The sequence below is a fragment of the Stegastes partitus genome, unplaced genomic scaffold (assembly GCF_000690725.1).
Source record: "Stegastes partitus isolate 25-593 unplaced genomic scaffold, Stegastes_partitus-1.0.2 Scaffold456, whole genome shotgun sequence".
Taxonomy (NCBI): Eukaryota; Metazoa; Chordata; class Actinopteri; family Pomacentridae; genus Stegastes; species Stegastes partitus.
The window spans coordinates 128,278-140,798 of record NW_007578187.1 but is presented as its reverse complement, the minus strand read 5'-3'; the positions used below and the strand labels follow the sequence as shown (position 1 = coordinate 140,798).

General features: G+C 43.5%; 2 protein-coding genes across 3 annotated transcripts in view; one reads left to right on the top strand and one right to left on the bottom strand.

Moving 5' to 3' along the window:
- Positions 1-1,989, top strand: part of wdr70 (WD repeat domain 70) — a 49,593-nt gene extending 47,604 nt beyond the window's left edge. For both annotated transcript variants that reach the window (XM_008286473.1, XM_008286472.1), the window contains 2 exons: positions 150-312; positions 1,265-1,989. In XM_008286473.1, coding sequence (XP_008284695.1) covers positions 150-312; positions 1,265-1,352 — 251 coding nt within the window. In that variant the 3' untranslated portion in view covers positions 1,353-1,989. The remainder of the gene's footprint in view (positions 1-149; positions 313-1,264) is intronic.
- A 3,975-nt stretch (positions 1,990-5,964) lies between these two features.
- On the bottom strand, positions 5,965-12,255 carry gdnfa (glial cell derived neurotrophic factor a). The gene is made up of 3 exons (XM_008286470.1): positions 12,184-12,255; positions 11,053-11,283; positions 5,965-8,231 (listed from the first exon to the last, which is right to left on the bottom strand). Exons 2-3 carry the CDS (start codon positions 11,255-11,257, stop codon positions 7,672-7,674), a joined length of 765 nt encoding a protein of 254 aa, XP_008284692.1. The 5' UTR covers positions 11,258-11,283; positions 12,184-12,255; the 3' UTR covers positions 5,965-7,671.
- Positions 12,256-12,521: the final 266 nt, after the last annotated feature.

The window sequence follows — 12,521 nt, the reverse complement described above, 5'->3', positions numbered from 1 at the left end:
CCCCCCCATGACCCTAGTGAGGTGTATAGATAATGGAGATAATGGATGAACATAATAAATCATGACGTTTCTAAGAAGATGCATGTGTGATTTCTTTCATATCTTTAAGCCTTAACTACATTTAATTCAGTGATCTTGTGTCCCGACAGGCCGAGGAGGCCGAGTGGCAGCTCACGGTGGCACCCTGTCGTCATTCATCGTGAAGAACATCGCATTAGACAAAACCGATGACAGCAACCCGCGAGAAGCCATCCTACGTCACGCCAAGGAGGCGTCGGAGAACCCGTACTGGGTCGCCCCAGCGTACACACAGTAAGAGAATCAATCATTCGCACATTGTGTCCGTCCGACTGTTTCTGTCAGCCAGCCTCTCCCGTTTCAAGGCTGGCCCTCATCAGCAGACAGTGTAAGATGAGTATTGCTAATTATGGTATTGTGACGGTACTTGGGTTTCTCTCTACCGGTGTGACACATGAATGTTTAAAAAGGCTGTGCAGCTTTACAGGTACACACTTCAAACTGCAGAGAGGAGGCTAACGGACAGATTTAGATCACTATCAGACTCAGACAGCTATGTAAGCGCGGAACAAAGCCGCGAGCCAAATCAAACACTCTGTTTCGCATACTGCAGGCAAACAGTCTTCGGTTAAATATAGTATGCTAGCAATACACATTACAGTAGGTAAATCACATGGAGTAAATTAGCCGTGTTTCGGCGTGTTTTCTCAGACAGTATGCTAATAGTGGTTGTTACAGCTCTCGTTGCTGGCCTGAAATTACCTTAAACGTCCAATTAATTCTCGGAGGAGGAGCGACTTTATGAAAAGCAGCTTTAGATTGGAATTTATTGGATTCTTTAATGTTTATTTATTGGGAGTATGCAGCGTGAAGCAATGCCACATATCACAGCATTTATAGCTTACGCCTGTTTGTAAAAGGGCCTTTAAAAATACGTAAAACTCATCATTAAAATAGGCAAAAGAGGCCACGCAGACCTCATCAGTATGTGCATATATTAATAATCTCTGTTCCTGGACAATCTTTTCTGCTCCATGTAACTCCTAAAGATTCGCAGCTGAACTTCATTAAACCTCATTTGCTCTCAAATGAAGAAATAATTCCGCTAAAATGATAAACTCTAACTTAATTCATTGCCACACAGCTGTCATCGAGTTATTTTCTTTGTTAAACAGTTCATTGTTTTGCTCTGAAGTTGTCTGAACAAACAGTTAAATCATTACTCCTTTTTGTTGAATCCCTGCAGGACCCAGCCAGAGCCCGTGTTTGCAGAGGAATCAGAGGAGGATGAGGAAGCTGACAAAGAACCCGAGTGGAAGAAACGCAAGATCTGATAGACAGCAGCTCATTTAATGCAGGACAGCACACAGGGTGGGCTAGAACACAGAGGTACTGTCAAGAACTCTGCTTAGGAGCATCAGTTAAATTGCTAAATTGTCTTCCCACCCCGTAATGTTATTAAGCATTTATGTGCGTGCTTCTGTGTTAAAGGGGGGGAAGCACATAAATCTAAATGGAATTTTCACTGTGCAAGCATAATATAATTTTATACAGGTTTATGTTCCTCTCATTGCGATTCATAAGCCACTGGAAAAACTTGGCTTTTTTCATGTCACTCTTGATTGTATAGACTTTATTTTCATCATTTCCATCCTCCTCTCACCCTACATCTCCAGAGTTTGCTAATGCCTCATAAATCGGCTCCAGATTTTGTGGTTTTGGAGCTGTTCATCACCATGAAGAACACTTTGCCAGTTTATAAAAAGTAAATCACAAAGAAGAACAAAAAATTTCAGCCAGTTTTGCTTTGGAATGTTTTTAAAAGGCTTGACAGTTTTAAAAGCTGTACTTTTGGGGTGGTTGTGATATACAAAGCTCCATTCAATCATCTGCTAATTTAGTTGTTTTGTTTTTTTTTCTACACACTGTATTCCGAAACCTAAATAAAAGAATTTGTATCCTCTTGTCAAATAGTGATATGTTTTATCCAAAGTGAAGCGGAGCGACAGATCTGTTTTAGCAGCTGATCAAAGGAATACTTCTGCCACATACCTTTTCTGCGAGCTCAAACCTGAAGATACGCAGACGGCACACACAGTCCCGGTCAGTGCTGCTGCTTTTACAGGATACTTTTTTGCACCAGTGTTGAATTACATGTCATTGCAGATGCAGCAATTTTCTAGTATGGTGAATCCTGTTTTTTTAAATGATCCTAGTAAATGATCCTAATACCAAGTTGCCTTTATGAGCTTTTTCTGCAGCATTCAAGCACACGTCAAGGTGAGTGAAATGAAGTTTGGACTGTTTCCTGTCACACTTTTTTTTTGTCTTTGTAAACAAACAAATCGTCCTTTTCTTTAGGAGTCCCTTCAATGACCTGTGCAGCATCTAAAATACTCAGACTGACAGGGAAAACCCACAATATACAGATTTAATGAAAGCCACGTTGCCTTCTGTGTTGTGTACATCTAATTGGAATGCATCTTCTGCCAACAACAGCATGCTGATGTGAGTTGTCTTTTTGTTTTGTTTTTTTAATACATTTATTATTCGGTAGAAATGTAGAACTTTACCAGCATGACGACACACAGATTTGCTGTTTTCCCACCAGTTGCTCAGTAAAGTTAAGCACCGATCCATCTGACGTTACCTCGTGTTCCGTGAAAAGTCCCAGTCGCTGCTCTTTCTGCTCAGTGACGTGAAACGGTCGAGTGATCTTTCTCGGCCGACCGAAACTACAAGAATTAAATGTCTCGGTGTCCTGGCACAGGTGCAGTGACCGTAAAATGGAGGTGAGACAAAGACATACCAGAGGAAGAAATATGGAAGCGCTGAATCAACGAGTGATGTATGAAAGAGGAGATTGGCTTCACGGGGAGAAGCTGACGTCAAACCCTTCAAGAGAAGCGTCGTCAGCCAGCAGCGGGAGGTGAGGACTGATTGCAGTTTGATTAAAGTGGGACAGTCGAGCGCAGACAAAGGAGAAGCTCTGCGTGGAGCTGGAACCATGGCCTGCAGGTAGAGGCATTTAAATACAGACCTATTAAAGGCTCAGTTCACTCAAATTACAAAGAAGCATTCCATCACTTACAGTAGTGGTATCTGTCTGTGCCCACTGTGTAGAGAAGGTGAATGCTGGTTTTACTGCTGCAATAAACAGTTGTATGAGTTCTGTTTATCCCACAGGTTATTTAAATTAGTCCTTGTTGCATTCAGTTTTCATTCGAGCATCCTTCTCCCGCGACAGCTACTAAAATTAGACTTCCTCTGGTCTCCATGTCAGCTACAACTACATTCAGCTTGGCCAGATTGAACCACATTTGAGGATTTTAGACCAAGGCTGGAGTCACACCTGGTAGTATACTCAGTGTGTTTCTTATTATCAACAAATCCCATGAAAATACCAACATCAATCAATAATTTCAGTCAATACAGTCGTGACTCGATAACCCGACACTAAATGTAAAACCTTCTTTTATGTCGGATAGCAAGGCTGTCGGATTGTCAAGACGGAGGTCGAGATACAAGGAGGGCTTGATGCTTGAAGGGTCATTTGTTGTTAATTATTGTTCATAGTTGTTATAACAACTAGTAGGGCTGGTCCCAATAGCACTTTCTGGTCTCTGGATATTCAGGCCCAATTAATGATGAATATAAGAATATTCAGCACGATCGGGGGACACTTCCACGCCAGGGGAGCGCTCCGACGGGGTGGAAGTGGCTGAAACGCACAGGCAGTACTTGACTGCTGATGCCAGTTTAGGACAGTGGTCACAGTTCGTTTCCACCAGTGGCGGCGGCGCCACCATCCATGCTTACGTAAACACTGAGCACGCTTGCTGTGTGTGACGTCGTTGTGTCCTCTTCTGTGCATGCGGGACACTTTTGGGTCATATGAAGTTCACACAGCAGATCACATACAAGTAGCATTTAATTGGAAATGTGAACAAACTAGCAAAAAAATCTGAATTGAGCATTAAGTCCTGCAGTCTGAACGTAGCTTACGTTCTTATTTGTGACATAAAATGTCATGTTGGAGTCAGAATCCAAGGCTGTCGGTATGTTAAGGCTGTTTTTAATGGGTTCCGTTTTTCCTAAAAACCTGTCGGATAGCAAGGTTTTCGGATTGTTAAGGGTCGGATAATCGAGTCACAACTGTATTTTTCAACTTTTTTACTCTGTCTGTTGCCCTCTGTCACAAACTCATTGGTTCTTACTGTCAATAAAAGTATAGAAAAATATAATATAGGCAAAAATAAAATAAAATAGCAGAACTTAGTTTATATCTTCATCTGCAGATTCGGTGAAATAGTGAGTATTTACAGCAGGAGGATCATGTGTGTGTGTGTGTGTGGGTGGTTGTTTCCACTAAATAAGTTACAGTGGCATTTTCGTCGTATTGAAGGAACCTGGTGAAAACATGTGGCGCACGGATGTGGTTTTGGACACGATGTACATGGCACAAACAAATAAGCTACTATATGTCAGGCTTTGGTCTCACAGATAATACTGTTAGGGAGATCAGATCATTGTTGGTGTTGGACTTATGGGATTTGCTGACAACATGAAAAATACAAAATATCGCCACACTTAATCCTTTGAGTCACACAAATGAGGACGAAAACAAATTGTTTTGGCAGGCAGGCTTTGCGCAGCCAAACACCTTATATATTTAGTTTCTTTGGCCTCGGCAGTGAAGGGACTTGGCCTCGTGACAGAATGAAATGCTTAAATGCTACGATGCTTTATTGGTCAGTATTTTGAAGCCAGACAGAAACTTAGGAATAAATTATAAAGACTCGGGAGTCGCTCTTACAAGAAGACGAGACTTTTCCCAGAAGACATGAAAACAAGTGGTGTAGTACCTCAGCTTCACACTGCGAGTCATGACTCACTGTCTGCACCTCTGCCATTTTCTCATCAGCATTTACATATCTTCTTTGCACAGTGGAAACATTCTCCAGCGGCCATGATTTACAACTTAGTGGCGCTTTACTGCTGGCTTTTGTTTACTGTACGACCCCGGGCTCTGGCTCAAGAATGCAGAACAGAAGGGGGACGCCACACTGCAGAGGCCACCTCGCGAAGCATCCTCGCGATTCTCCCATTTAACCCAAATTTTCATCCTCGACTTTACACGATGCTTTGCGTAAACACATCCCGGCAAATTAGCCCCCATCTGGCACCGGTTGGAGCGCTGTACATGGCACGACACCAGGAGACGTGTTCATTTAATAGAAACAAGTTTAATTCTGTAAAAAGTTATAAAATGAATATTGTACAAAAATAAAGTTTGCCGAGAGCTTTGGTTCTGTAACACAAAACAAGTGAGACGACGTGACAGGTTTGTTTTTCTTTTTGTTTTTTTTTCACAGAGGTGTTAACGGAGTGACAACAAATGCAATCCTTTCTTCTAATATTAACACTGAGGATTCCTTAGCATCTTTACCTATTGCTTTGCTTTGCTTTTGCACCAGATGCAGAGGATAATGAACAGCTGAGCAGAACAGTCTTGAAGATGAGAGGGCGGAGTGGTCACAGTTCACACTTTAATGTATGGTATCGATGAGTGGTGAGGCGCTCCGAGGGGCTTCTGGGAGGAAGTCTCCTAACTGCACAATCTCATCTGGAAAGGCTTACGCACGAATCAGTTGTTAAAAGGGGAAGATGATCCAATTGATGAGGTATGCTGTGATAAAAGCTAAGAGTTTTTTTTTTTTCCCCTCTCTGTGTAGTGTTTGGCCTAAATTCAGCTTGATGCAGTGGATTTGTTCTGTGCAGGGGGATTACACAGTAAAGCTGGCTTGCTTGCTGCTGGGTGGGCACAGATACCTTGGTCCCTAATCCATGCTAACATCAAGACCTACACGAGGGCTCTCTTTGTTCCACTTAAAACGACCCCCTCGCAGGGCACGGCGACGTGCTTTTAAAGAGCCTCTTGTTGTTTTTTGCTGCGTGTAAATTTCTGCTGCAGTTCGGGAATAAATTCGGCTAAAACAAGTCGTCACACGCGAGCCAACACGTTTGCCTTTTTCGCTCGGCGATTCCAAAACATACTCTTTTGTCGAAACGTCTAGTCTTGAGATATTTACATCAGTTGCACGATGACAGCCACTACAGTAGCTAGATCTTCCTTAAACGGCCTTTGCCGGCGGGGATATTTGGTTAAGACTCGTGTTAGAGGATCACTTTCAAATCCCCTTTGAGGGAATAAGACCTGTCTGTCAGAGCTCAGACAGAAACACAGGCAGTCCCGTGAACTTTAAAGCCTATTGGGACAGTAACCGCTGCAAAGCCTTTGCTCAGACTTGGTGCAAGGCCAGAGTGAGGTTTCGGATAACGTACGCTGATAGGCAGGTATTCTAGCAGCTTCTGTACTTTGACCTAAAGGATGGATCCTCAAAGGCACGTACAGATCTTTGTGAGACCACCACTCTCATGCTGATTTTTAAAATTTAAAAAGACGTTATGGCTTCTGTTTAAATCTGTCCTGGATTATTCATGTGAAAATTGCCTTTGAAAATAAACAGCAGCAAAGAATTATTTCCTTGTAAACATAGAGCATTAATGAAGGGATGGGAGTCTATAGGTGGGTGCTGTGAGGAGAGAGCTGAAGCTTTCCCCCCTCTTTGTCTTAGCGTGGTCACGTGAGTGAGAATGAGGTGAACTACTGCCGTTCCTCACAATGCTTCAAAACAACACATCACTTCTATCAAATGTCTTCTATTGGTCCCCTCCACTTCCTTCGCCGTCTGTCCTTCCTGAACTTGATAGCTAATGATGATCATTTGGACACATGAAAGGAGAAACTCTGGAATCTAAGTGGCATGAATAAGCATTATTAAAGTGTTTGAGCAGTTCTGGGTGACCTTGTGAGATTTTGCATGAGAAAATGCTCCACTTTGGCACCATCCAGGACAAACAAAGCTTTTAAATAAATAAGAAAAAAAAGACAATTTCTTGCGTAAAATGGATTGAAATAAATAACAATAAGTTAATTCCATCTTAATAAATATACCTCTTACACACACGTATCTATATATACTATGTATGTATATATATATATATATATATGATTGGATTTTATGTAGATGCGTTGCACCAAAAAGTCTTTGCTGCACTCCGGAGTGGTTCCTTGGCTCTGAACGCAAACATCCAGGGCTACGCTGTGGACGCGACTGCAACCAAACGATCTCCTCAAATCTGTGGATTCATCTGGAGTCTTAAGAGCCAGTTATGGACAAACTGATGTTCCTGGGAGATTAATTCTTCTAGTTTCACTCTCGCCTTTTTAGACAGCACAGTTAGCAAATCTGAACGTGTAACAGTATTTAATCTTCTGCGAATCGGTGCACACCTGATACATTTTTTGCATGTGTCTGAACAGTCAGATACTGGTAACGGGATCTGGAGGACTGAGCACGGACTGTCAACGTTAAAATGTACAGGTTGCTTTGGAGCGGCTGTTCCAGTGTCTTTCAGGTGGTCTCAGCATACTCACCTGCATCTCCTCTGATGACTACTGACACTAAGGGACGATGCAATCCCTGTTTGACCTCGTATACACTTGTCCAACAGTAATCCCTCCCTTCGCGGCACCAGCTTGTAAAGGTGATCCTCAGTTCGCTGACGCTGGCGTTTTGTCACATTTCCTCAGACGCAGCCACACTTCCTGGCAGAATGCTTCTTCAGCGTGTGGTACACCACGTTGTCGTCCAAAAAGGACAAGTCGTCGTCGAACGCGATCGGTCGACAGCAGGTGCGAGAGGGCGTGTCCTTGTCCAGCTTTTTGTTGTGTGTGAGGTTGTTCAGGATCTTGTCGTAGTTGGTCTCCGCCTCGATGCAGGGGCCGCTGCAGTACCGGAAGATCAGCTCCTCTTTAGTCTGGTAGCCCAACCCCAAATCCGTCACGTTGAGATGGACCTCCTTTAGCAAGCAGCCTCGACTCTGCACCGATATCCTCTCCCTCCCTTTCTCACCTCGGCCTCCTTTACCGCCTCGGCTTCCCCCTCGGCCTCGGCCTCGCCTCCGGTCGCCATGTCCTCTCCCGCCGCCCCTGTTGCCTCCCGTGTTTGCTGCTCCTCTCTGTCTCTGCTCCTTCCGTCCCCTGGAGCCCCCGCTGGGTTCCGATGATCTCCGGAGTCTGCCAATGGTAGCCTCGATAAAATCCATCACGTCATCGTACTGCTCTGGATAAGGACCGGCAATGTCATCTGGAGAGTAGAGAAGGAGCAGATTTACTAAAGTTGGATTTAAAGTAATGATTTCTACGCAGTCGTGGATGTTAAACAGCTCTACAGTCATCTGCAACATTAATTATTTAGTGTTTTGAAAGACTGCATGAGCAGATAAGATAAAACTTTAAACGCCCCTGTGGGAATAGAAACAAATCAAGCACAGTGATACTACATGACGGGTGTGAAAACATTACACAACCAGGGATTTCAGCAAAAGAACACACAGACACAGCTATTAACTTCATGATGGTGTGCAAATTCTCAAAAGTTTAGAATCCAATCTACATGCTGGCTTCTCCACAGATCAAAAACTACAGCTGATAAATCTGGTTTGTGAAAGCTTATTTCTTGACCAGACAGAAACGTCCTCGTGTTTCTTTTGCTTGGCTTGAAACTACACAGACTGTTTTCAGTCTTCAAACTAAGCCGAGCTCAGATAAGCTCGCAGTAGCCTTCAATTTAACAAACATGAATGGATCCAAACTCTCATGTAATTCTCCACATGAGGGGCAATTAGCATTTTTCCCAAAATGTCAAACTATTCCTATAAACACACAAATTACCATAAACCATATGTGTGTAATTTGCAGAATTGAATAAATGCACTGCTGCCAGTTCGGTTCAACAAACCGAACGTGGATTGAGGTGTCGTTTGTGCTGAACAGAATGATGTGCATTGGTGCTGATGGTCAGCTCACATATCCATGGCAAAGTGTCCAAAACAAATCCAGACAGTGTCCATAAATTTTGAGAAATGTGCAGTTCAGAAACGGTATGGGTTAGTGTTTGGCAGAGGAATGCAGAAAGCAGTCCAGAGTTGTTCATATGCAGGTTTTGCTGGTGCCCTGCTTTCACTCCATTCAAGATGGGGGATGAGTTGGAGGCTGAAGGTCAGAGGGTGTTGTCAATTCCATTTTGATATTTGTGTTAGTCAGAGAAGGAAGCAAAAAAAAAAAAAAATGTAGGGCTGATCGTGGATAAATAACATGTCTGCCTTCATGAGGTTCCTATCACATAAGACTGAAGTGTTAAAGGTTAAATATCCAGCTTAAGTTAAGCCGTCAAGCTTTCACACAGGAACTGTCTGTCTGGAGACAGTAGGCAGAGACCAGTTCAACACCTAGAAAGATGCATTTAGATCTCTGATGGATGTAATTTTAGAACACCTAGACTTCAAAGGCAGAATAAAAAGGAAATCATATGCTTTGAGTCATTTAGATGAAGCAGATTGTAGTCTGCTCGAAACTCAAAACATGCAGCGGCGCAGCTCTCTGCCATCTGCTGCGAGGTTGATGAGGACTGACTCAAAGTCTTGGACCCTCCTGTGTTACATGTTGATTCGATTAAGGAGTAAAGTCTCTCCTACTTGAACGCCTGCGGGTCCGACAACAATGAAATATCTGTGAGGATCATGAAGACATAATCTTCTTAAATGAATCAATTAGTCAAATTTAAATTAAATTACCTGTGTGTGTGTGTGTGTGTGTGTGTTAGTGTGTGTTAGTGTGTGTTAGTGTGTCGTCATGTCGTGCGTGCATCCAGAAGTCGGAGCAGCGGATACGATGTCTGGTGGGTGGTGTTGTGGTTAACGCAGCCTTTACAGTGTCACCTGTCTGTCCTCTCCTAGCTGTTCCTCCAGCCGAGCGCCGGCCATCTGATCCGCCTGCGCTCCACAGCTGATTGGGCCGCTGCTCGCGTATCAGGTGAGCTCGGACCAATCTGTTTAGACACACCTACCCTTTGATTTAGACACCTCCTATTGTATGTCAGCTGACAGCCAGGGAGGCTACGGCGTACACCTGCTGACAGACTACACCAGTGGCAGCAAATGGAGCGATTCATGGCGCAACTTAAGCCATCATTTTTGCAGAGTCTAAAGAAAAATCAATAACCACTGATTTTCTTTGGTTCCCCTTTAAAATATCTGGGCCTCCTCATAAAGCCGGTGTCTGCACATTCTCAACCTAGATTGAAAGCGAAAACTCCTTTTTTTCTTTGACATTGTGCACAAACCAAACGTCCCGGAGCTACAGCGTTGTTTACTCTATTAGCACAAAGTTAATAATCTTAGGTTACGCCGCAGATCAGTGATGTCACCACGGTCCAAACAGAATCCGAGGTGGCGGGACAAACACTCGTCCAAATGTTCCATTCCTTATCTAGTTCTTGGCTGCGTTTACTTCTGTGTGAAGATGATACAGTGTCACATTGATCCAAACAAAATAAATTCCTGCCCACCGTCGCTGTTAAAATGAACATAAACACAGAACTCTCGCTCGGTGCTTCAAACTTTCCGGTGTTGTCTAGTCTCTCTGCTTTGAAACCTCCTGTGACCTGGTTCACCGTGCCTCCCTCTAAAACACGCCATGATTTCTGAGTTTTGGCAGATGGGTAAAGGTCACGGGTGCCTAAGTCGCAGAGAGGCAGGGGTGAACATAAACAAAGGGAGAAGGGGAAATGTGGAGCGTGACCTCTGAGTGGCACCGGAGCCGCTTGTACACTTTTACATGCTGCGGGTTTGTTTTGACATCAGCATGATGTAACCAAAAGCAGCAATAAAACACAAATTAAGATCTCCAGCATGATAACCCGCCTTTCCGAGAGCCTTATCAATATAGGACTCGTCACTGCTGGCTCAGCTCACCGGCTTTACGTGCTGTTTCTCAAGTGTAGTTAGTTGCAGAAATTGCTTTGCCATCAAACCAACATTCGTGTCTGAATTATATAATGTCTATAAAGTAAAACCCCCTCCATGTTAACGAGACAATCACACATGTGCAGGAACATGTTGCCTTACACTGATCCTCCATGGAGATCTCCTGCAGGTTGTGGTCTTCGCGCTGGAACGATGGCTCTTCGTCCTCCACAGACAGGGACACAGAATCACTGTAGCTGCTGGGGAAGTAAGTCCTCTTGGCTGGCTGAGTGTTTTGGTAGAGAGGCCGTGTAGCAACAGAGCTCAGGAGCAACAAACACGTGGCCAAAACATCCCATAACTTCATCTTAGACTCAGTTCCTATGAAGAAAGCTGCAAAATGAAAAGAGGGATTTTTATTTTATTTTTTTATTTGAAATCAGGGGGTCCAAAACAAAATGATTAGAAACACACACACACACACACACATCTACACACACACACACCCAGAATGTCCGCCAACTAGTTTGCAATGAAGTCAGCAAAGTGCTTGAAACAGTGTTGTGGCCAGACCTACCCTGACTCATTCTGTATTAATAACTGTGTCATCATGTCAAGAGGCTTTGATCTTCACTTTGTCTGTTGTGCGCTGTAGAAACGGATATCTGATTAAAGCCACCAGAAAATTATGAATATAAGAAAGATAATAAAAAATATTGTAGTTATTAATGAAAAAAATCCACGGAAAATGGAAATAAAATATGGAGAGAATCAATTTAAAATGCGTAATTTTGTGCGTAAAAGCGCCGTTTTCACATTTCCCATGCTCTCCTAACAGTCACAGCTATTGGGGTCACTACATGATATATTCACGTTGTTGTGATAAAGCTCTTGCTACTTGTAATGAGGCACAGAGGGTGCGCCTCACACAAAAATGCATTGGTTAAAGCACGCACCAAAGCGTTTTTTGGCACCGATAGCCTAAATAATGGTGTGACTTGGCCAGATGGCGATCCCCAAAGCTTACGTGACTCTGTCTAATGGCATGTTGAGTCTGCAGTGAACCTAAACAGCTATGCATGGATAAATACTGGGCTTAAACATGCTATGCAAAAGTCCTAACAACTGTCTTTACAAATGCATAACTTGCGTTTTTTCCATTTTGATCTGCTGTTTTGAACAGAAACACCGAAGCGAAGCTCGTTCGTCCTTTTTTGCGCATCAGAAGCTGTGGCAGCGTTTTTTAATTTTTCCACTCTGAAATCATAAAAAAATATATCAAGGTTCACTTACCTTAAATATGGCCCATGCAGACCTGAAACTCGCTCGGCTGTTGGTGGTAAAATCCAAACCGAAAACGCCACTCATTTAGTGTTCCCCAGCTGATTCAGCCGCATGAATCATTTCAAACAACCGCGAACGGGAACATTTCACGAGAGCGAGTTCAAATTCAGTTTGTGTCCAAATAGTAAAAAGGCAGAAATACTGGCACCAGGTATGTTTTTCATATTCCGATCCGGCGCACCAGCCAAACCATGCGTCTCTCTCCACACTTTGGAGTCCAAAGGTAGGTGTTGAAGAGAGCGGACCAAGTGCCACTGCGCCTTACGGGGGGTACAGTTGCAAGCGCT